Genomic DNA, 23,470 nt, shown 5'->3' with positions numbered 1-23,470 from the left:
CCAAAAAACACCATGTGTCTTTGGAGGGTGGGAGGAAACTGGAGCACCTGGAGGAATCCCATGCAGTCATGGGGGAAATGTACAAACAATATTGGATTTGAATCTGGCTTGCTGGCGTTCTGATAGCATTGCATTAACCACGCTGCCTCTAAGAAAGTTTTACTCCAACTCAAAGCAGGGTCTCCCACTAACTAAGTTATGCTGGCTAATTACTAATCAATTCCTGATGTGTAGATTAATCCTGACCTTCAGAAATTTCTACGATAGCTTCTCCATCACTGATGTTAGATTCACAGGAATATAATTACCTGGTTTATCCCCGCTGCTCTTCTTGAATGAAGGTACCACAGTTGCTTATTCTCTTGTCACCTGCCTCTTCACCTGTGGCCAGCAAAGATTTTTTTAAAATTCTGCCGATATCCCAGCAATATCTTTGCCTGACTTCCATTAACAGGCTGTGCATCTCATGAGATATTTTTTCTTCTCCCTATTCCGAGTCTGCTTTTTATCTCCACTATTTCAATATTTTCAAACAGAAATTCTGCTGTTGAGTGATATGCAAACTATCCAGCAAAATACTTTTCTGCTTTTTGGACCACATTGATTTTCAACAGTAATAAAAGTTTGTGAATGGTTGTCTTCATTTTAAAAAAGCAGTGATGGTTTATAAACCAGACAAATACTCAAGGCCTTATTTTGTATCTGTCAGGTTTTGGTGAGGCTGTTATGATTCCAGGCTGAATATATTTTCTTTTCATACCATGAAATGTTTTAATCACTTTTTCTTAAATGCTACAAAATATTGTAAGTTTCCCAGTGAACTAGGTAGATTCAAGTAACGTAAAGAATATTACAAACATGGCCTGGAGAGCCATTAGGGCCTAATGGCTAACCCTAACCCTAACCCTAATTATCAGGATTTCCGTGCACTCAGGTTGTGGAGAATCAGGATTTTGTTACATTCTTAGTAAACTGTTGTCTCTACCTGCCAACCCATCATGCAAATCATGGCTGATGTATTTTTCCTCTCAACCTCATTCTCCAGCCTTCTCCCCATAACTGACATTCTTACAAATCAAGAGCCAACTTCAAATATTCCCAATGACTTGGCTGTCTCTGTGACAAATTCCAGATTCACCACCCTCTTCTCTTCTCTTTCCTGAAAGAATGTCCTTTTTTTAATGAGGCTGTGTCCTTTGGTCCCAGATTCTCCCACTGCTCGAAGCATCTTCTCCATATCTATACGGTTTTCAATGGGTTTCATTGAAATCCTGCCCTCATTCTTCTAAACTTCGAGAACAGGTCCAAAGCCATCAAACACTCCTCGTATGTTTACCCTTTCATCCAGGGAAATTTGCCATAAAGTTCCTCTGGACCCTTTCCAATGCCAGAAGATCCTTAGATATGGGACTCAATTCTGCTAACAATATTCCAAATGAGGTCTGACCAATGTCTTATATTGCCTCAACATTACATCCTTGCTTTAATATTCTTGTCCTCTCAAAATGAATGCAAACATATGGATGAAAGAAAAATAGAGGATTATGAAGCAGGAAAGGATTAGTATTTTTTCAAGAAATATGTGGGTTGGAACAACATTGAGGACCGTACCGTACTGTAATGTTCTATGTTCTATTGCATTTGCCTTCCTGCAAGTTAACCTTTGGGGAATAGTGCACTCAGACTCCCAAATTCTTCTGGACCTCCATTTTCTGATTTATCTCCCCATTTAGAAAATAGTCTACACATAAAAAACATCCTTATGATTTCAATCTGTGCCCCTCCCCCTTAAATGTGCTTTGGCCCTGGGGGGTGGTCGTATGGCTCCCATTTAGAATAGCTGATCTAAATCATTCACATGTAACATGAAAAGTAGTGAAACACTATTAATCGACCACAGCCAGCCAGAAAAGGCTCCTTTTATCCCTGCTCTTTGGCTTCTGCCAGTCGGTCAATATTCTATCCATGCTAGTATTTTTCCCATAATACCATGGGCTCTTATCTTGCTCAGCAGCCTTGCATGGCTTGTGTAACCCCATGGGCAAATCTCTAATGCTATCTACTTGCCATCTTCCATCACCCTGACCACCACAACAAAGGCTTTTCTTGAACCTTCCAAACTAACCAGCATAGTAAACTTGTGACCCCCAATGCCCCTCCTCTTGACCATCACCAATCACTGCACAGGGTTCGGATGCTTTGTCTCCAGCGGGCTCCATACATTTCAACTATAACCAACTCCTCACCTGGCCTTGTGACAGAAAATTAGGCAGCACTTTTTTGATCCTGAAATCAGAGCTCACCTACTTGCATTTGGAGAGAATTTGGAGTCAGCTGAGAGGAGGGCCAGAAGCAGGGATGCAGTTGATCTCCAGAACAAATGTGATAGCAGGTTGGACTATACAGCCCAAAGCAAGATGTACACTTTCTGCAAGATCACAATTTAAAATCGTCACTAAATGCACATGATTAATGAATATTTCCCCAGCAAGGTATTACTTTTCCGAATAATTTCCTTCATGAATTCTAAAGTAATTTTAACATTTTATCTTTCTAAATCTCAAACGTTTCAAATGTGTTTTCCTTTCCAGGGTAACAAGGGTGGAGTGAGTATAAGATTTCAGTTTCACAACACCTCCTTATGTATCGTGAACTCTCACCTCGCAGCACACACTGAGGAATGTGAAAGACGGAAACAGGACTACAGAGAAATCTGCAGCAGAATGCGTTTTATTCAGTCTAACCTGCCATTAACATCTCTCACAATCATGAAGCATGAGTAAGTGGCTTGACTTCTGAAAAGGTTGCTTGATTACATCATTTTATTTCAACATCCAACCTGTCGTTCAGTGGAATATCTTGTGTTTAAATTAGTTCTCGTGAAAGTCAATTTTCTTTTTTTTTGAAGACTTTATTTAAAATTTTATAACATAATACAATAGAGAATTACATTTAAAGAAAAATAAAAAAAAATTTAAATGATATGATTACAATATTACATCAGAAAACTACACAAAATAACCCCCCCCCCCATTAATTGTAACACAATATTAGTAATCTAACTTAAAATTAGTCCAACCCTCTCCCCCCCCCCCCAAAATAAAGAGTGAATAAAATTAACAATATTATGTATGGAAAAAAAAATACCCACTTACAAAAAAAGAGATAAAACTTAACCTAAAAAAAAATTCTAACAACAATTTTTTTTTACCAATACTAAAATATCACACTTAAACATGTATTTTAATCAAACTTAAATGCATATAATTAGCAAACGGAGTCCACTTTAACTTATAAAAAGACACCCTATCCTGAATTGAAAAAGATATCCTTTCCATAGTCAAACAAAATTTCATCTCCAAATACCACTCATCTCAAGTTAGTATATTTTTATCTTTCCAAAAGTCAATTTTCTTTAAGTTCAATTTGACATCATGGAGTGGACAATATCTGGAACTTTCCATTGGCTTCCTCTCTTATGTTGGTGTGTGAAAACCAGAAAGATTTATTAAAGTCCATGTTGAGCTGGCTGCTTTAATAAATGTGAGCAGCACTTTAATTGATTACAGACCTCTGAGACTAGATGGGCAGATATTCAGGGCTTCCGCCTCTGTGGAAAAGAGTTGATTTGTGAGAGGTTGCAATGAAATCATACAAGCATTTAAAATGGGAATGTGAGTAATACTTTCTCCAATATTATCCTTTTGAGCATTCGTTGCACAAGCTCACATATAAGAAGCTTCAATGATGATGTTTATTATATACATTGTACAATGTACATATATGTCAAAATTCTTGCTTGCTGCAGCCAAACAGGTACCTCATTAAAAAAAAACAATTAAAATTGTATACATTAAATTAAAAGGAAATAAAAAATACAAAAGATAGATAATAAAGGTCGTACAGTGCAAGAAGAAAAATGGCGATGCAATAGATCTGGGGCTAGAATCCATAGTTTCATCATCACAGATAAAGCCAGACAAGCATGAGTTGTTAACTTACCTTTTCCCACCAACCTTCCTGAGTGGGCAAGACAAATCCAGGTCCCGATGTTTTTCCCCAGTGCATCATTAGAAAAGTACTAAGTAATGAGAAACTCACAAGGCTAATGGAGTGACTGTCTGATGGTTGAAGAATCATGGGATTATTAGTTGAAGACATCAGAGAAAAGCTGTCTAGAATAAGTAGGTGAGCTCTGATTTCAAAGGGGAAGGTGTAGGATAGATATCAGTAATGTCATATATTGGGATTTGGAAAAAGGTGAAGTATATTAGATTCAGACTGTCCATAAAACATAGTTACATGACAAATCAGAAAACTTGATAAAAGTTTGAAGTACTGTAATTACTGCGCAAACAGTGCCTTTATGTAGCAACGGTGAAGATACATCACCAACATTTCAGGCTTGAGTCCTTCATCAAGCTGTGGGGGAAACATGAGAGATGTCTGAACCAAACGGGGGAGAGGTGGGTGGGGATAGGTGGAGAGGGGGTTGAAACACTGTGGGGGGGGGGGGGGTGGGAGGAGTCTAGGCTAGGTGGAGAGAGACAGGAAATAGGAACTGGAATAACTAGTTAAGGGGAGGGGGAAAAAGCAAGCTGATTAGTGGAATGCAGTGAACTCATTGTTCATGCCCTGGGGTTGCAGAGTGCCCAGATGAAAAATGAGGTGATGCTCCCCCAGTCTGCGGGTGGTCAGGGTGGAAAGGCCATGGACAGACTTGTGATTTGGAGAGTGTGACTCAGAATGAATTGAAATGGTTGGCGACAGGGAGATTGCTTTTGCTGTGGATGGTGAGGAGGTGCTGGGCGAAGCGATCTCCTAATCTGCGACTGGTCTCTCCAATGTAGAAAAGGCCACAGAGGGTGCACCAGATGCAGTAACTGAGTTCTTTGAAGGTACAGGTGAAGTGTTGCTTCGGAATTACAACTCCTACAACCACAGTGGAAGGTGCCAGGGGGGTGATGGGTGGGGAGAGAAGAGGGCACAAGGGAGTCACAGAGGGAGCGATCCCTACAGAAGGCTGAGAGGGGAGGAGAAGGAAAAATGTGTCTGGTGGTGGGTTCCTGAAGTAAGTACTGAAAATTCTGGTGAATAATGTGTTGGATGCGGAGGCTGGTAGGTGAGGATGAGGGGGATTCTGTTTTTATTGTTTCTGGGAGCAGGGGATGCTAGGGCAGATGTGTGGGGAATGGAGAAGGTGTGGGTGAGGGCTGAGTTAATAGTGGAGGGGAAGCCATGTTTGTGGAAGAAGGCAGACATTTCTGAGGCTCTGGACTGGAAGACCATCTTGGGAGCATATGTGGTGGAGACAGAGAAATTGAGACAAGGAGATGGAGTTCTTGCAGGGGATAGGGTGTGAGTAGACCAGGTAGTTGTGGGAGTTAGAGGGTTTGTCGTAAATGTCAGTGGAAAGTCTGTCTCCTGAGATGGAGACAGAGAGGTCAAGAAAAGGGAAAGTGTCATCGGAGATGGACCAGGTGAATTTGAGGTCTTGGTGGAAATTGATGAAATTGACGAGCTCATCGTGGTGAGCCCATCCCGATTAGCTGTTGATGTACCGGAGGAAGAGTGGGGATGGTCTAACCTATGTAGGCTTGGAGCATGTTTTGCTTCATAAAACTCACAAACAGGCAGGCATAGCTGGAATCCTTGTGAGTACCCAAGGCTTCTCCTTTAATCTGGAGGTAGTGGGATGAATTAAACAAGTTCATCCAGGCAGAGAAGGGTGGTGGTGGAAGGTGACTGTTCAGGTCTGAGGTCCAGGAAAAAGCAAAGTGCTTTGAGGTCTTCTGTGTGGGGAATGGAGGTGTAAAGGGATTGGACATCCATCGTGAAGATGAGGTGGTCCATCCGGTTTGGGGAATCTGAAGTCTTGGAGAGGTGGAGGGTGTGTGAGGTGTCGCAGATGTAGGTGGGGAGGGATTGAACTGGGGAGAAAAGATGGAGTCATGGTAGGATAAAATTAGTTCCGTGGGGCAAGAGCAAGCAGAGACCATGGGTCTGCCCGGATGGTTAGATTTGTGTATCTTGGGTAGAAGATAGAAACGGGCAGTGCAAGGATGGGAAACAATGAGGTTGGTGGCCGTGGGTGGGAGGTACCCAGAGTTGATGAGGTGTTGGAGATGGTGGCTTGCAGTGGTGGAGCTGTGCCATCACATTCGTATCAATAAACTCTCAGATTGGAAGTTCAAAAGATGTGGATTCATCTAATGGGGGGGGGGTGGGGGGTGGGGAGGGGGTTGTAATTAATTCAGAAAAGAACTGCCACAAACTACAGTAAAACATTCCAAAGCTTGCTGTCCAGGTAGGCAAGTTTCAACATAGATAACTGTTAAGGTGGTACATTTTAATGGGAAGATGAAGTATCCCTTGGAATATTTTGGAGAAATGGGATAGAAGATCTGGAGGTACAGAAACAATAGTAGCACTGCAGTTAGAGCATAAAATAACAGCTTGGGTTAATTTCTCTGTGATTAATTTCTAGTTTCCAAGAGGTGATTTCAAATGCGCTGAACCTTGCTTTTATCTCATTTGAGAGAACTGTGAACAGTCCTGCTCTCCGTGAAATGAATATCATATAGGCAGTGAAGAAGCTGCAAAAACAAATTGCTTAAAGAATAACCAGAAATGAGAAGTTATTCCCCGTCAAAAAAGACTGTACTAGTTGTGGCTGTACAACAAGTCAGTTAGAAATGTTGAGAGTTATGAAAGGATTTGATAGATGAACTGTGCAGCAGATAAGATTAGAACCAGGGATCATAATTAAGATGGAAACTAATAAAATCAGTGGGAACTCTAGAGAGATTTTATATCCAGAGTAGTTGGAATTAAGAATGCTTTCACATTTGGAATGGAGCTAATCTAGATGACGTGAACAATGTTGAAAGACAGTTAAAATAGGAGAAATAAAAAGAGATAAGGAAAACATTGATGAAATTAGTGGAGAAGAGGTGGTAGAATTATTGTTTGGAACAGAACCATTAACAGTTTTAAATAGTTTTTTTTTGGTGCAGATATAACTAAATATTGTCTTTATAAAGAACACGTGAGAGTCTTTTAGGTTTTGTAAAGAGCATATCTCTTCAGATCTGCGGGGAAGGAAATTTGACAGCTATCAATTTACTGACACCATAATGAGCCTTATGTTCCTTTTGTCTTTTCTAAATGGTACATTTGAAATCATTAAGCAGCAAAACAAATGCTATCATTTTATTATTGACATTCTTTGTCGTAATTTGGGAGTATTATGAGATATATTCTTAGTTATCTTAATTCAGTGTCTCTTGCTGGACAGGATATGGAGCAGTAGTAGATAATGTCAGTATTCCATTGTTAACTTGTGTCATGACATGTACGACATGTGCTAGAAGAATGATTCCAATTTAATGAGGGCTATATTTTATATTGAAGTATACTGCATCAGACCACAATTTTGGTAGAAAATTACTATCGAGGAAGTTCATTATTGTTTGCAACATTTTTTTTATTATAAAGCATTATAATATGGCTTGGAGATCTGAACTACAGGATATGTCACCCTGAAGTAGAAACGATTAAAAAGCTAATAACAGCAAAGGATTATGAGAAACTCATCGAATTTGATCAGGTAAGATTTTTGTTGCAGTGACCATTAGTTTTTTTTCAGGACTATAAAGGCATGAGGGAAAAGTGATCACTTATGATTGGTGATTGGCTTGCCTAGAAGAGGAGAAATTATCATTAAAAGAGATTTTTGACAGTGAAATTGTTCACTAAATTTTGCTCATGAGCAATGGTTGAAAATCAAGCTCTGCCGCTTGGATAATTGGAGACCTCAAGCTCTGATGTGAGAAGCAGCTGACAAAGCTCAATTTATCTACTTGAATAAAAAGGATGACTTGCTTTGGAGCCAGAATTTCAAAATACTGTAAGACTTGGGTGTGAGTAGGCCAGTTGTCATGTACTAAAAAGTAACAAAGTCGCTTCAATTTAACCTTGTGCGAACCGGAAATTGGAATAAATATTCCTCCCACAAAATAGTGATTGCTCATGAATGTAGTTTTAATTTATTTCTTCACAAAAGAACTAGTTAAGATAGACATTAGCAATTTTTTTTTTAGGACCTGGTGCAGACCAAGAAGAACAGGTACTATTTATAATTAAGTTGTTTGTGGAATGGACAGATGTTCTTGTGTTTGCTTGATTGCTTATTAATATAGGATGAAATTAACACAGAATATTTCATTGGGAAAGAGAAAAATGTTAATTTTCCAAAGATGCTAATATAAAGATGCTAATATTTTCAGTTAACAAAATAATGCACAATTTTGAGTTGTGACCCAAAGTCATTCCAAAACACAAAGAGTATTTTATTATTCAAAGAGTATTGAATCATGATGTTTGAACTTCAGTACTTGGGAGAGGATTGTAAAATTTTGACCCATAATATTCTTTATGTTTCATGCTTATTCCACACATTCATGATTTATTTTAAGTAATATGATTAAAACGAAGATTTAAAGTTTATTTCTTTTACTTTCCTTACATTGCCTTCCATTTCCAAAGTTGAATCACCTTATTTGTGTAATATATTTTACTGGTTGAGACAAAATGATGAAAAATGTACTGACAGAGATTTTGTAGTTTGATACCAGAGCATTTTCTCTCATGCATGTTAATACTGAAATGGTAAGAAATATTGTTGTTACACACAGCTAACAAATCATATGAAAAACTTGCAAGTATTCCGAGGATTCAAAGAGGGACCACTCAATTTTCATCCGACCTATAAGTATGATGTTGGCACAGATGACTGGGACACAAGGTAATGGATACCTTGACTTGCTCATTGTAGCATTCAAAGAACGAACTTGGTATCTTTAATTTGAAATCTATTCTATTCAGCGTCGAAATGAAAATATTAAAAAAAGCGTTATTTTTTCTTCTGTATTTGTCACAGTTTCTTTCTCTAATATTTCAAGATTCCTTTATTGTCAAGTAATAGTACAGAAGATGTAATATTGCATGAAATTGCCTTCAGCCTGCCATAAGGCAGACAAAGGGTTAACTAGATGAGAAATGATTGAAACAGAAAACCAAAAGTACTTTATCAATGTAAGGGGCGCAATGTTCTTTAATCTGGTTTTCTTCCAAATATACTGATTCTTCAGATACCTTTGCAAGACTTCATGCAGTAGTTAAGGGAGTAGTGATTCTTAAAGCAGCAATAATCCCTCACAAGCATTACCCATGCCATTTCTGCTGCATTGCTCAAACATTAAAAGATGAAATAAATTAAATCCAATATACATGCTCTATCTCCAACTTCTTTACTTTCACACAGTTCTTCAAATATTTGACAGATGGTCCTTCCAAGTCGGGTCCTAACCAATTGCAGTCTTCCTGGATCCCCTTTTCTTTTGAGCTGTGGTGTCTTTGCTTCTTCTATTATATTCATATCTATTTCTGTTAACCTAGTTCCAGCTTTTAAATTCCTGAGATGATGCCTGCTCCTCAGAGGTCCGATGCCACCTTCATTGTGACTCCATGTAATCTGGAGTGTAATCTCGAGCCCCTCCATTGCTGAGATTATATTTCCTTGTAATTGTCTGCTCAGGATTGCTCATTATCCATTGGGATGGGGCTTTGTGGAAAGAGAGGATGCTCAAATAGAGATCTGACTATTGGTTGAGTCCAATGGCTCTCAACCTTTTTCTTTCCACTCACATACCACTTTAACTATTCTCTCAGTCATCCATGCTCTGTGATGAGTAAGGGATTGTATGAGGGTGGAAAGAAAAAGTTAGAAAACACTGTTTTAATCGTGCCTAATTGACTTGTTATGTGCATGGTTTCAAAACTCCAAAGGAAATGGGCCAATGACCATTTTCCTCAAGCAAAATATTTCCGTAACAATTGGGTCAACATTAGTGATTCTCAACCTTCCCTTCCTTTCATGTTTCACCCCTTTTCCCTGGTAGCATGTAAAGAAATGATCATGCTAACTGTTTCACACCTAAGTGGTTGGAGTGTTCTTGTAACATTTGAGGATTTTATGATGTGGTACAATTCTTTTCTGTTTTGACCAATGATATGACTTTAATTTTCCATAAACTCTCGTCTCCATTCTATAGACAAGTGGCCTCCTTGGAAATTCAGTGCCTTGGGCAATTTTTTGCTTTGTGTCCATTTTCATTTGAAATCTGAAACACACAATTGAATCACACAACTTGCCACTTCTGCATGTATTATTTTAATTAGGAGCGACCATACTATCAGGAATCTGTTTTCCAGTTCTTGTATTGGTTCTAAATTTCATAGATTCATGAACCAGCATTTCCGACACCATGTCTTATTATCTCCTTCATTGATTTCTCCATTTTACTGAAAATAGTTGATAACTTGAATTAAAAATGACAATTTACTCATGAAAAGCTTGCCTGGCCCAGAAAAGTTGTTAATGTTATTTTCTTACAAACAGATTTTTGCTGGAACTTTCTACATTAAAGCACTACTGCAGCAAAGAAAGCGGTTTATCATCTGTCATTGTCAGTCTGGGAGCTGGTATTATTGTTCACTAATAGTATAAATGTGAAAGTTTTTATCCCTCAAAATGTACTGACTTTCAATGGTGTACATTTGTGTAAAATTTCCTCTTTGATTACATCCTCTTCAAACAATCAAACTATGCATTTAAATAACACCTTGGGGTCCTCTACAGAGGAGGCATAATGAGGGGCAGGGATGATGATAAAGGGGAAAGTTGAGCTTTAAGGATGTTTTTGAGAAAGGCCATTGATCAGCCTGTTTACTGAATAAATCTGTGTCAATACTTTATGCCAAGGTTAATTTTGTTGTGATTAAGACAGGAAAATATTTCTTCTTTTCTTTCTTATTGCAAATTTAGCTGATACTGAAATTCAAAGGAATTTTCTTCTCATGAAAACTTTAATTGACCTGAATCATATAAAGTCTGTGGATTTATATATATAAAACAAGGAATGTTTCTGAATTTTTTTTTAAAGAATGTTTTTAATTTACTTAGTGAGAAATGTCGAGTCCCTGCATGGTGTGATCGAATCCTTTGGAAAGGCAGAAACGTCAAGCAGTTGGATTATCGCAGTCACATGGCTTTGAGAATCAGTGACCATAAACCTGTTAGCTCATTGTTTCAAGTTGGGGTATGGAATCACCTTCTCGCATTCAGCAAAGTTTTGCCCTTTGTCTTGATCACTTATAATAATAAGGAATTTTTCAATGATGCTCCATTTTACTTGAACAATTTCATAAAAATATTAAGTATCATAAAATTTGATCACTTATTAAATGGATTATCTTGGTCACAAAAACTTTCAAAGCACCTGGAATTGGGGAAAAAAGAATAAAATGAACACCTGTGGGACTAATTTTGCAGTGGAATGATTTTACATGTGGAAACAATGTGTGGGTAATTTAAATGGTATTGTTACCATTGATGGCAATTCGGATCCATTCCATTAAATGAGAGATTCAATAGTAATCTCAAGTAATTGGTTCTTCAAGTCACTATACATTGCCATTATATGTTTTAATGCAAGGATGGAATGGAGTGACCCGACTCCATGAAGCAGTTAAATTCTCATTGAAGAATGCCATATACCGTGGCATTTGATACTGCATTGTTTGTCCATGGTATGCCATGTTAACTCAAAACAGAAAATGCAGCCTTTCGTTTTATTTTAGATCTCCAATTTATGCAGTTCTTGCCTTTAGAATGCTGTGTCAAACCTGGTCAACAATTTTTGGGGGAATTTAGTACACCTCCACCAACCTTTTAAATTTATCTGGCTTTAATTGCATCTCCTTCTCTCAATATAAATATGTAAATTTCTACCATTGCAAGTAAGGTCTGAGCAGATGAAAAGCTGTCTTCTAGGCAAGATTGAGGCCAAATAACTACATTGACTGCATAATCATTGTAATTAAAACACATGAAAGTACAACATAGAATGCACATAGTGACCTCAAACCAGTAAATATTCCATTGGTAATTATTACTCTATTGTGTCCTTATCTTTGGAAGTCAGCAGAGAGAAAAATCATATGCTTAAACATAATGTGGTCATGAATGAGAGGAAACATTTCTTCATCATGCAAGACCATGATCATCCAGATGTACTTATTGTACAGAGACATTATTAAGTAAATTTGAGCATATTTTCTAACATATGAATGACCATAAGATTTGGAGCAGGAATGGATCATTCGGGCCATCAAGTTCTACATATAATAGGATAATGGCTGATCTGATTGTAATCTTAATTCACATTCCAGAGTCTCCACTGTAAATTTGCACTTGCGTATGAAAAGTTTCTCTACCACTGCCTTAAAAATACTCCGAGTACTGCTCTTTGAAGTAAAGAGTGAAAGTAATGTGCCCTTGTCTCTGTCTTAAATTTGGAACAATTTAATACAGTGATCCTGAGTTCCAGATTCTCTCAGAAGAAGCAAGTTTCATTTAGAGATACAGCACAGAAACAGGCCCTTCTGGCTCATGAGTCTTGACTGCCAAAATGCACCTGCGTGATCAATTAACCTACAAACTCCATACGTCTTTGGAATGAGTAAGGAAACCAGAGCACCTGTTGGAAACCCATGCAGACATGGGGAGAACAAACAAACTCCTTGCAGATTCAAACCCAGATTGCTGGTACTGTGATGGTGTTGTACTAACCTCTACATTAACTGTATCTTCTTCAATTTCAATCTGTCGGGACCCTTCGGCATTTTGCATTTTTCAAACAATCTCCTGAACTCCACTAGAAGCAGGACCTATCCAACCATTCATTAAAAGACAACTCATCAACTCCAGATACCAGTGTGGGTAATCTTCTCAAAGCTGATTCCAGTGCATTTATATTTTTTTCATAAAGAGAGAGCAATATTGAACACAATACTCCAGATGAGATCTCATCACATAACATAGATCCCTACTTTCATATTAATTTCATAGCCATAAATAACATTCTATTATCCTTAAGAATAACTGATTGGGAGATGCAGCAAATTTAGCATGGTAGTACAACGTTACTACAGCAATATGGGTTTGAATCCACGTTGTTTGTTGTTACGAGCCCAGAGGACCCACAGCCCAGCAGCAATAGAAATTCACCAAGACAAATGGCTACTTAAATAAAAGTTGCTTTTAACTATCAATAAGCCTGAAAACAGGATCAAACTCAAACTTATTTCTATTAAATTAACTTAACTTAACCCCCTTCTAATTCTAAGCGCACGTGTATGTAATGTATGTGTAAGTTCAGAAAAGTTATTTGATTCACAGTCCAATCTCACTTCTCACCCCTTCAAATTCGCCAGTGTTAGGGAATTCTTAGACTGTGCACAGAATTTAACATTTATGAATCTTCACCAAGCTTTGGTGCTTGAAAAGGTTCCTGCTGGTTTTCAGAGAGAAATTTGTTGCTCATTGGACACCCACAACTGATTCCTTCTGATCAGCCATTTCAATGTCTTGGCGAAGAAACTTGCCCCATCAAGGTTTTCCGGATGATAACCTTCTTCTTTCAGGTCACCACAGAGTTCCTTTTGTTGTTTTCCTTATTTCAAGTGAAACATACAGCCAGCCATCTCTCTTGTGTGGACCACAAGGGATTTGGCCAGGCTGAACTAAGAACTCACAACCCATCTTCAAAATGGGGTTTTAAACAAGCTTACCAGCTTGTCCTGTTCCAGTCCCAGCTGCTGCTGTAGAACTGAATTCTCTCTCTCTCACTCTCACTCTCAGAGAAAACCAGATGACCCTCTTAGAACAGCAAACTCCACTCAGACTGCAGCACCAGACCCAATCTTCTGAGTTGTTCATCTGTTGCTTTCCAAAACAATTATCCATTACTCCGCAGCATGTCCAATTAACACCTACTTGTGAAGTCCTGATAGACATTCTTCAAAGTTTTTGCAAAGGCACTCGGAGCCTGGACTGTCTGACTTGAGCCAAGCTCTTGCATTTTAAATTAGATCTGTTTTGATGTGTTGTAACTATGTGTGACCAAACTAAAAACCCCACAATCTATCTTCCAAAAACATATCTGTAAAGAGTTTTTGCATTCTCCCCATGACATGTGTGGCTTTTCTCTAGGTGCTCCCTTCCAAGATGTATGGGGTATATAGATTAATTGGTGTAATTAGGCAGTACAGGTTTCATGGGCCAGAAGGGCCTTTTACTGTGCTGTATCATTTTAAAAAGTTTTAAAAAGTCATCTGCAAACCATGCAGTAAGATGCTCAAATTCCTCTGCAGCTCAGAGCTCTGATGTGAGCCCTTTCTGTACAATGTTATCTCTGATTTATGGGGTGTTATTTTGGTTTATTCCTTGATAATGAATAAGCAGGAATAATCTTTCAGAAACTACAAATCACATCTTGATCCAGGGTTGCTTGCACCTGCATCGAGAATGAGACTAGTAGGGCATATGGCCATGTGAAGGACCTATTCAGACATGGGTTAGAAGAGCTCTCCATGAAGAGTGATTAAAAAGACCATTCACAGCAATCAAGCTAAAGATTTTATGTGCCAAGCGTTTTTAAAAAATGACAGGTAACAAAAATAAGATCCAAGAAACTGAACCTGAAGAAGCTCAAAATCCCCAAGGTCATTGACAGAAAGTCCACAAGGGAGTGGTGAAGAAGGTGCTACCATAATGTCGGAGCAGACTCGAGCTGACGGGAAGTTGGTACCCGATCTACAAAAGATGCTGGTGGCAGAAAATATATCAGCGATGGCGACGGCAATTGAAAACTTGACGACTCGGGTGGGCCAAGTCGAAAACGACCTGATTACGGCTCATGAAAAAAATTGAAATCCCTGTAAGAATTCTCCTCAACAGCTATTATCATGGTGCTACAGAAAAAGAACAGAGATCTGCTAAAACCATCTTCATATAGCCCTATTTCCTTGTTAAATGCAGATTACGAGATTTTGGCTAAAGTGCTAGCTAATAAACTAGGGCAATATTTATCTAAATTGATAAATCCGGATCAGGTAGGCTTCTTTAAAAAAAGCACTCTGTGAATAATTTGGGAAGATTATTTAATATAATTCATTTGGCGAGTTAACCCTCGTATAACTGTATCTTTGGATGAAGAAAAGGAATCTGATCAGTTGGGGTGGCCGTTTCTATGTAAAATATTAGAAAAGTTTGGAATGGGCCAAATATTTATTTGAATGGATAAAAACCTTTTATCATATACCACGCGCCAAAATTATAACTAATCGTCAGATGTCGTCGATGTTTCCTTTGAGTAGATCCCGCAGACAGGGGGGCTCTCTTTCCCCAGGTCTCTTTGTTTTGGCAATTGAACCATTAGCTGAGGTTATAAGGAGGGATCCGGACATAAAGGGATTCAGATTTGACCAGGAAGAGCATAAAATTAATCTGTTTGCCGATTCTGTATTTATCAGATCCTGATGAGTCTTTAGCCAAACTACAGACCACACTGGAGAAATATGGAAGAGTTTCTGGTTACAAAATTAATCTGGAAAAAAAATCAAAATTATGCCACTTAAAAACTTTTGATTATGAAAGATACCAAAAAGGAAGTTGGTTTAAATGGAAACTGGAAGGAAATAAGTTTTTAGGAATAAGGTTAGATAATAGCTTACAAAAATTGTACAGACTTAATTATCTCCCTTTGCTTGGAAAGATAGAAGGAGTTTTACAAAAATGGAAGAACTCCCCAATTACTTTAGTCAGGAGGGTTAATTGTGTGACAATGAAAGTGATGCCAAGACTGGAATCCCTCTTCCAGTCGTTGCCCTCTATTCTTTTTGCCTCAGAATTTTTTGAAGATACTCAATGGACACATAAGACAATTTCTTTGGAATAATAAAGTGGCTAGGATCTCCATGTAGAAACTGACATGAGAATATAAATTGGGTAGATTAAGATTGTTGGATTTTTAAAAAGTATTATCAAGCAGCCTAGACGAGGTTCCTTTCATCCTTCTTTGAAGAAGAAAGCTCTCCCTCATGGTCCAAATGGGATTCAGTACAGTGAGGAAGGGGGGCGGGGAACAATTTTATCTACAAATGGAATATCAAATTAATTACAAAAACATTTGATAGGAGATTAATGAGAGTATTGGGAAAAAAAGTGGGGATTATTATCCATAAATTTGGGAAATAGAATAATAAACATTTGGTATGAGAGAGGAATTAGGCATATTGAAGATTGTTACAAGGAAGGTCTGCTTCTGTCCTTCAAACAAATAAAACAGAAATATGATTTGTCAAATGGAAACTCTCACTGCTTCCTTCATTTAAAGTTCTTTTTTGGAGAAAGTTGGGGTCCCACAATGGCCCTGCCCTCAGGTAATGAGGTGGAAGGAATGCTTCGGCTGGGAAATACACCCAAATTTATAACTGGGGTGTATTTTGTTCTCCAAGGTGAAAGTGCCAAGCTGGGTCTACAAAGGTCGAGAGAGAGGCCAGAGTCAGATCTGGGTATTATAATACCAGAGAGGTGTTGGTCTGGTTGATTATTGATGTCAAACAATCCAAACACCAATACGAGATATGGATTGGTTCAATACAATTTTCTACATCAATTATATCTCATGCCACAAAAACTACATAAATCAAAATTTGAAATATCTAAAATGTACTTTAGATGTGACATTGAAATAGGAACATTTTTACATTCTACCCGGCCATGTGCAAAGGTAAGACCATTCTGGCATGATATCTCTAAAACTCTAACAAGAGTAACAGGAATGACCTTTCCATGTGACCCAGAGCTGTACCTTCTGGGTAACCTTATGGATGTGAGCTACAAACTGACTAAATTTCAAATTTGCTTTGTTAAAGTGCCTGTGGCTAAGAAGTGTATAGCAATCACTTGGAAATCTGACTCTCCTTATTGCTTGATGGGCATCAGAGTTACATAGTTGTATCCCCATGGAAAAAATTGCTTACAACTTAAAGAATAAATGCCAGTATCATACATTCAGTAATAAATTGCAACCATACTTGGATCCATTTTAAATTATAAATTTGACCCTTCAATGTACTTAATGCATTTGTCACTTACTCTTTCAGCTTCAAGGAATAATTTTTAGACTGTTTATAGGGTAACTTTGCACTGATCATTTCTGAAGTACAGCCATATTTTTACAGATAAAGGTGGTTAATCAAGACTTGTACAAGAAGACCTATGAAAATATTGTTCGTTCACTAGATAGGATGGAGAATGATTCTTTTCCTTCAGTATCGCTGTCAAAGACAGAGGTAAGAAATTCTGTTGTTATTTAAGTCTGTGCCTTTCTTAATGGCCGGTTTTAGACATACATGCAGACTTACAGCACGGTAACAGGTCCTTTCAGCCCACAAGCCCATGCCACCTAATTACATCCAATTGACCTACAACCCTGGTATATTTTGAATGGTGGGAGGAAGCTGGAGCATCCAGAGGAAACCCACACAGACATGCAGAGAACATACAAACTTCTTCCAATCAGTGCTAGATTCAAACCCTGGTCCTGATCACTGGCGCTGTAACAACATTGCACTAACCACTACACTAACTGTGCTTCCCAATTGTTTGATTTTTGTCAACTTGATTCAGAAAATGGAGAACTGGTACTTATGGAATCATAACTGGAACTTGGTAAAAGATAATGATACAGAAATTCAAGATGAACCCTTTCCAGAATGAAACATGGGAACATGCATTTTCAATTCATTCAGCATCACCCCAGAAATTTGAATGGACCTTGCTTGCTCTGTCACGCTTATGTATCTGACATAATTTCCACATGAGAGAAGCAAAAATACCCTTGGAATACTACATTTTAGAACATTATCAGAGAAAACTATCCAAAATGGTTGCACGCATCCTTGGGTACTACTCCAACAATATGATTTCATGATGCCTATTCTGGGTTGTCCCATTGAGTTTAGACCCCTCACCCACCAGTCACATCTTTATCAGTCCAGGCTCTAATCTCTGACTCTTTGATTCCCTGATCAATGCATTAATCTCCATTTTCTTATCCTTCCAGTCCCTAATTTTATCTTTTGTAATCTGAATTTCCCTCCCATACCAGACCTAATCAGGCTTCTGACACCCTCCTCCTTGTTTCGCCTCTCTTCTTCACAGTCCCTTGGACTAGGCCAATGCCTTAGATGCAGTATTTACCACCACACTTGGTGAGCAGATTGGAAAGTCAATGGATTCTGCAATGCTAATTTGATCTGAACCCCATCAGTTTGAAGTGTGATGAACCTTCTAATGCCATGTGCAACTTGGGTATGGCATTTGGTTTCGGGGAAAGCTTCACCTGTTTGTGTAATTAATCAAATTATGACTGATGGAGCAGTCACATCTCAGAAGAGAAATATGTCTGTATATTGGAATAACTTGGTAAAAGCAGTTAGCACAGAGTGTGATGATCGTGGCTTATTTAAAATTTTCAGTTTATCCCTTGGTTGGCAAAATTATTGCCATTTCAGTGGGCTTCCAAAACTTTTGAAAGTAGAACAGGCCTCAAAGAAAATCAGCTAGAGGAGGCATTTGGAGATATGGGAGAGCTGAATGCTGCTTAGGAAGTCAGAATGCTGCTATACACTCCTGTGCTCTCATGGCTTCAACCATCCCTCTCATGCTATCGAGTGACTTTCACTGACAGTTGCAAGCAATGAACATCTGAATTTTATTCGGTGCTTTTAAAAGTTAAGTTTGAATTATTAAAAGCATCAATAGTGTCAACTGCTCTAGAAATTGGATCCTGCCAACATGAGAAAAAGCAATAAATATTATTATTCTTTGGTCATTATCATGACTCTTGTCAGCAGAATAATGAGGTTTGATAATTATTTTAGAATGTGCCTATTTTTGGTCAAATGCACAAAATTACCTTGCCTCACAATCCCAATGGATGTTTTGCAGCCTTTCCAACTGAGTCCTTGCTTTTTATTCAAAGCTGAGCTAGAGTTTGGTTCAATTTTTCAGGAGTGGATATGTTCTTTGAAAATCACGTTCTTCAGTGGAAATGAATCTCTGGAGTAGAGAACAACATGTAGCTATGTTGGGCCATTCGTAAATACTTTCTCCCAAGTTCTTGTGGTAATCTGGTATAGAATGACTCCTTCGTTAAATCAACCTTTTCTGTGAATATTTGTATTTCTTAATATTATCATCAATATTTATTGCCAAGTGGATGGAGTGTGAGCTACATCTCTGCAGGTCACCAACAAAACCATGGCGCAAGTATTGTGTCGAGGTTTGGACCCACTTAAGGAGTTGTCCTTGCGAGGGAAGTAGTTCAGAGATAGTTCACTGGATTGATCTTTGGTTGGCATGGTTGACTTTTGAGGAAAGGTTGAGCCCATTCTCATTTCAGTCTGAAAGAATGAGAGATGATCTCATTAAATTATTTACGTGGGCTTGTCAAGATTATTTCTGAAAGGAGGTTTCCCCTTGCAGAATCTGAGTGGCAGAGCTGAAAAATAAACATTTTAAGAATGAGATGAATTATTTCTTCTTTGACATTTTAGAAATTCTCTATCCCAAAGAGCTGGTGGAGAATTATCCATGAAATAGAGTCAAGGTTTTCATGGTCCACAGTTATAGAGAATAATCTTATCTTATTATCCATGAGCTTATTGAATGGTAGAACATGCTGTTTTTGTGTATTTGTCCTGTCATATTCTAAAGACTAAAGGAACATTAATTATTTGTGTTGTATTTTTGTTAAAATTATATTGCTAAGTCCATCTTCTTTTTACCTTCACTGATCGATGAGGAAGATGAATAAAACCATGTTACTTCTCTTGGTAAATTTGCCAACTCCCAGTTGTGTTATGAGCTCTCATGCTTGGATTTATTGATCATATATATATTAATTACGGGAGAATAAACAAATTAAACAGATGCCAAATTGATACTTTTGCAGTTTAGTGGCATTCTCTTGTTTTCACCCATCAACTCTGAATTGTTACTGTGTGGACAACCTTAAACTTTGTGGACAATTCCATTTTTTCCCCAAGTGGTTTTGCAAGACTCCTTTTTCACTGAAAAATAAACTGTTAAATAAACCGTTTTCTTTTTTTCAGTTTCATTTTGAAAATGTCAAGTTCATGCAACTCCAGGTTCAAACGCTTGTTATTGCCAACACTGGACTTGTTCCCTGTCAGTTTGAATTCATCAACAAACTGAATGAGCTCACATATTGCAAACCATGGTTTAGTGCGACACCGAACAAGGGGATTTTAATTGAAGGTATGTTTTATGTTGTATGAAAGTAGATATTTACCTCTTTTTCTGCATTCTGATGTACGTGTGATTTTATATCATTCCTTAATCAAATCCTTCAAAGTTAAAAAGTCAAAAATACAGATGAGAATAAACTGCTTTTTTAGTCCTAAACTCATGAAAATGTTAGTATTTCAGGACCATGTACAAAATGAATAAGATACCAGCTCCTTGATTCCTAACAGCAGCTTGATGTTTTCGGATAAAATTGACATCAAAAGTGCCACTCACAGTGGGAAAATAGTGCGTGATGGATAGGAAATGCAATGAAGTTCTTCTCAGTTTCCCCATTAACCTGTAGTAGGATAACTTGATGACCATAGATTTTTAAAGTGTAAAAATAAGGTTTATTCCCAGTACCAATGTCCAATATTCTTTCTTTGTATTTCGTAGAATTTCATAAATTTTTCCTGAATGAATCATCAAGAATAAAATGATTTGATCAGAGATTCATGAATTTTTCCTGAATGAATCATCAAGAAAAAAAATGATTTGATCAGAGCATTTGAATGATGACCTATCGTCACTCCACACATCATTTGAGGACTATGTTTAAATTGAGGCTATTCTGTAAACATCCATGATTGAATAACATCTCCATCCACCTACCAGCATGCCCAAAGTTGAGTTGTGATTGAGGCTATATGTTCAGTGTCCTAAACTTCCTGCTATTCAATTGTTCGAAAGTCCAGGCTCAGTAATTAGATGCAGCAAGGCAATACATGGTCCAGTCACTGCTTTCCCATGAAGTAAACCTGCTGTCCTTGGATATGTTGTTACAGAAGCATAGCTTCCTGCCAAGTGAAAATGGAACTAAAAGAGTACGACACACAACTTTGTCATGAATTAAAACCAGGCAAATTTGTTTAATGTTGGTCAGACACCAGATCTACTTCAGGGTTAATGTCTTAAGTTAATCTCTTTTCAAAAGAAGTGCAAAAGGAAACCACATGCTTGGCTCTGTGAAATCCAGAGTGTTACTTATAGAATGATACAGCACAGGAGACCCTGCAGGGTAGTTGGACCCCAGTCATCCCTCTGAAAGTGAATACTATTTATATTTTTAGGACATATTTGTCAGTTCAAGAGTAGCATTGGTGGTTCATCATTTTAACAAGCAAAAACAGAATCAGGAAAACATTGACTTGGGTAACACTTGCATATTCAGAATATTCTGAGAAACTGGAACGTGTTCTGAAATTCTGTAGATATCCTTTGGAATGATGAGATTGCTTGTTTGATGATGTTTGCAGCTCAATAAACACAGGTTTGTTTGTTGTTTCAGGAGATAGAGTAGAAATAGATTTGGAAGTATATGTGAATAAAACAACTGCTCTCTCATTAAATATGGGTGTGGACCGGATTGAGGATATTTTAATCTTGCACTTGAAAGAAGGAAAAGATTATTTTCTGGCCATTTCGGGGAATTATCTTTCGAGCTGCTTCGGATCTTCATTGCATGCACTTTGCTGTATGAAAGAACCAATCCGTGATGTCTTACCTGAAAGAATTCAAGAGTTGGTGAGTGGATTCATTTAAAATAATCTAACGCTGCAACTGTGATCTGCAAAACAACTGAAAATTGCATGTTAAATGTCACAATTTTCTCCCTTTGATCTGTTTTTAATATCCATCTTGACCTTCTTAACTCTGACCCCAAAGGACTCACTCCAGGATTTGATCATGTAGTCTTGGCTAACATGTCTGTGCAGTTCTGAGGAAGTACTACACAATATCAAGGCTGCCATGGTTCATGTAAAGCTTTCAGCCTTGTTTTTGAAATGTATGCAAAATATTAAATGATGAGCAGAGAAAATTTACTGGTAAAAGATGTGGCCTCAGATCGTGCTTACAAACAAAAAAATGCCGAGGCAGGCTGGAAGGGTCAGGTGCGCTCATCCTGTTCCTGTTTTCTTGTGTTTTGAGCATTAGACCAGGACTGGGATTGATGAAGTTGCCAACAGCAAGCAGGGCTCATGAGTCACCATGTCTGATCTGCATTGTCCTCAACTTCTCTGATTCGAGTTCTCATGGTCCTTGTTTACTTCATGATTTTTCAAAATGTGTCACCCTTTATGCATCTAAAAACATAGCTGAAATCAGGAATGTGACATAAATGTCAACTTTTTGAACTATTCCTGTGGTAAAAATATCTGACATGAATATAAAATTTTAGTGGCTAGGTATAATTATAACTTTATAATTTCTCTATACCCAAATCCAATCTAATTTAATTTTAATGTGATATTGTAGTTTCCTCAGATAAATATTTCAAAATTCACTGAATTTTTTTTCCTATAAAATGTCTACATTTTTTCAGATAATGTAATCTGGTGTTTGCTTTTGTTTGGAGTTCTGAACTGTTTTGCGCTCTGTGGATTGTTTAAAATGTCACTTATAATTTGCACTTTTACAACTGGTTAGCTGATTAACTGAGTGTGATTGGCATTGAGTTTGCTTGATGAAATCACTGTCACTGGACACCAGAAGTTCATGAGAAATTCCATTGAAAAAGGGAAATGCTCCTCATGCTTTGAGCTTTGTGGACAGCTAACTTCAAAGTCAGAAATAACTTGCTTTATCATCAATTGCAAAAGTCAGATTGTCGTTTCGTTTCTTGCTGCAGTCAACCAGTTGAGAATATCTACCTTCATATTGTCTTCATGTATTCTTCTTTTACTCTTCCTGTTCAAAATGCTGTCTCCAAAATTGCCTCCCTCTGATCATCCCCTCAAAACACTCCACCTCTGATTCAAGATTACCAAGAATATGTAACTTGGCTCCATGGATGCAAGAAATATCAGTAAGAAACAGAACTGGAATACTGTATTACAAGTAGTGAAGGGAAGGAATACAGTGTACCCCCTGGTGTAATGCCAAAAAATAATGGTGGCACTGCCGCTGGTGCAGACCCGGGACAACGGAGACATACCTCTATTTTGAATGGTTTAATCTCCCAGTCCTAACACCAGTGATTCCATACAGGCTTTAAAGGAAGCGGTGGTGTTTCTAAGTATAATCCTGCATCAGCAAGGTGTGTGCCCAAGATGGTGGCACCGATGTTCAGTAGCGGCCACACCGGTTGCCGGCTGTGGGGAGCAGCAGACTAGCACAGGTCACCAGAAAAAGGGATAACACCTCTCCCAGTTGAGAAGAGGAAGCACGGGAGACAACCCTATAGGA

The 23,470-nt window shown here is 38.0% G+C and overlaps 1 protein-coding gene across 10 annotated transcripts in view; it reads left to right on the top strand.

Annotated features, from left to right (window-relative positions):
• The window catches only part of inpp5b (inositol polyphosphate-5-phosphatase B), a 149,565-nt gene that overhangs the window by 98,445 nt on the left and 27,650 nt on the right, over positions 1-23,470 (top strand). For all 10 annotated transcript variants that reach the window (XM_069895843.1, XM_069895845.1, XM_069895842.1 and 7 more), the window contains 7 exons: positions 2,592-2,779; positions 7,498-7,609; positions 8,697-8,806; positions 11,027-11,162; positions 17,152-17,262; positions 20,089-20,254; positions 21,573-21,808. In XM_069895843.1, coding sequence (XP_069751944.1) covers positions 2,592-2,779; positions 7,498-7,609; positions 8,697-8,806; positions 11,027-11,162; positions 17,152-17,262; positions 20,089-20,254; positions 21,573-21,808 — 1,059 coding nt within the window. The remainder of the gene's footprint in view (positions 1-2,591; positions 2,780-7,497; positions 7,610-8,696; positions 8,807-11,026; positions 11,163-17,151; positions 17,263-20,088; positions 20,255-21,572; positions 21,809-23,470) is intronic.

Source organism: Narcine bancroftii, chromosome 8, assembly GCF_036971445.1.
Source record: "Narcine bancroftii isolate sNarBan1 chromosome 8, sNarBan1.hap1, whole genome shotgun sequence".
NCBI lineage: Eukaryota > Metazoa > Chordata > Chondrichthyes > Torpediniformes > Narcinidae > Narcine > Narcine bancroftii.
Note: the sequence above shows the minus strand (reverse complement) of the source record. Positions and strands in the feature narration are given on the sequence as shown.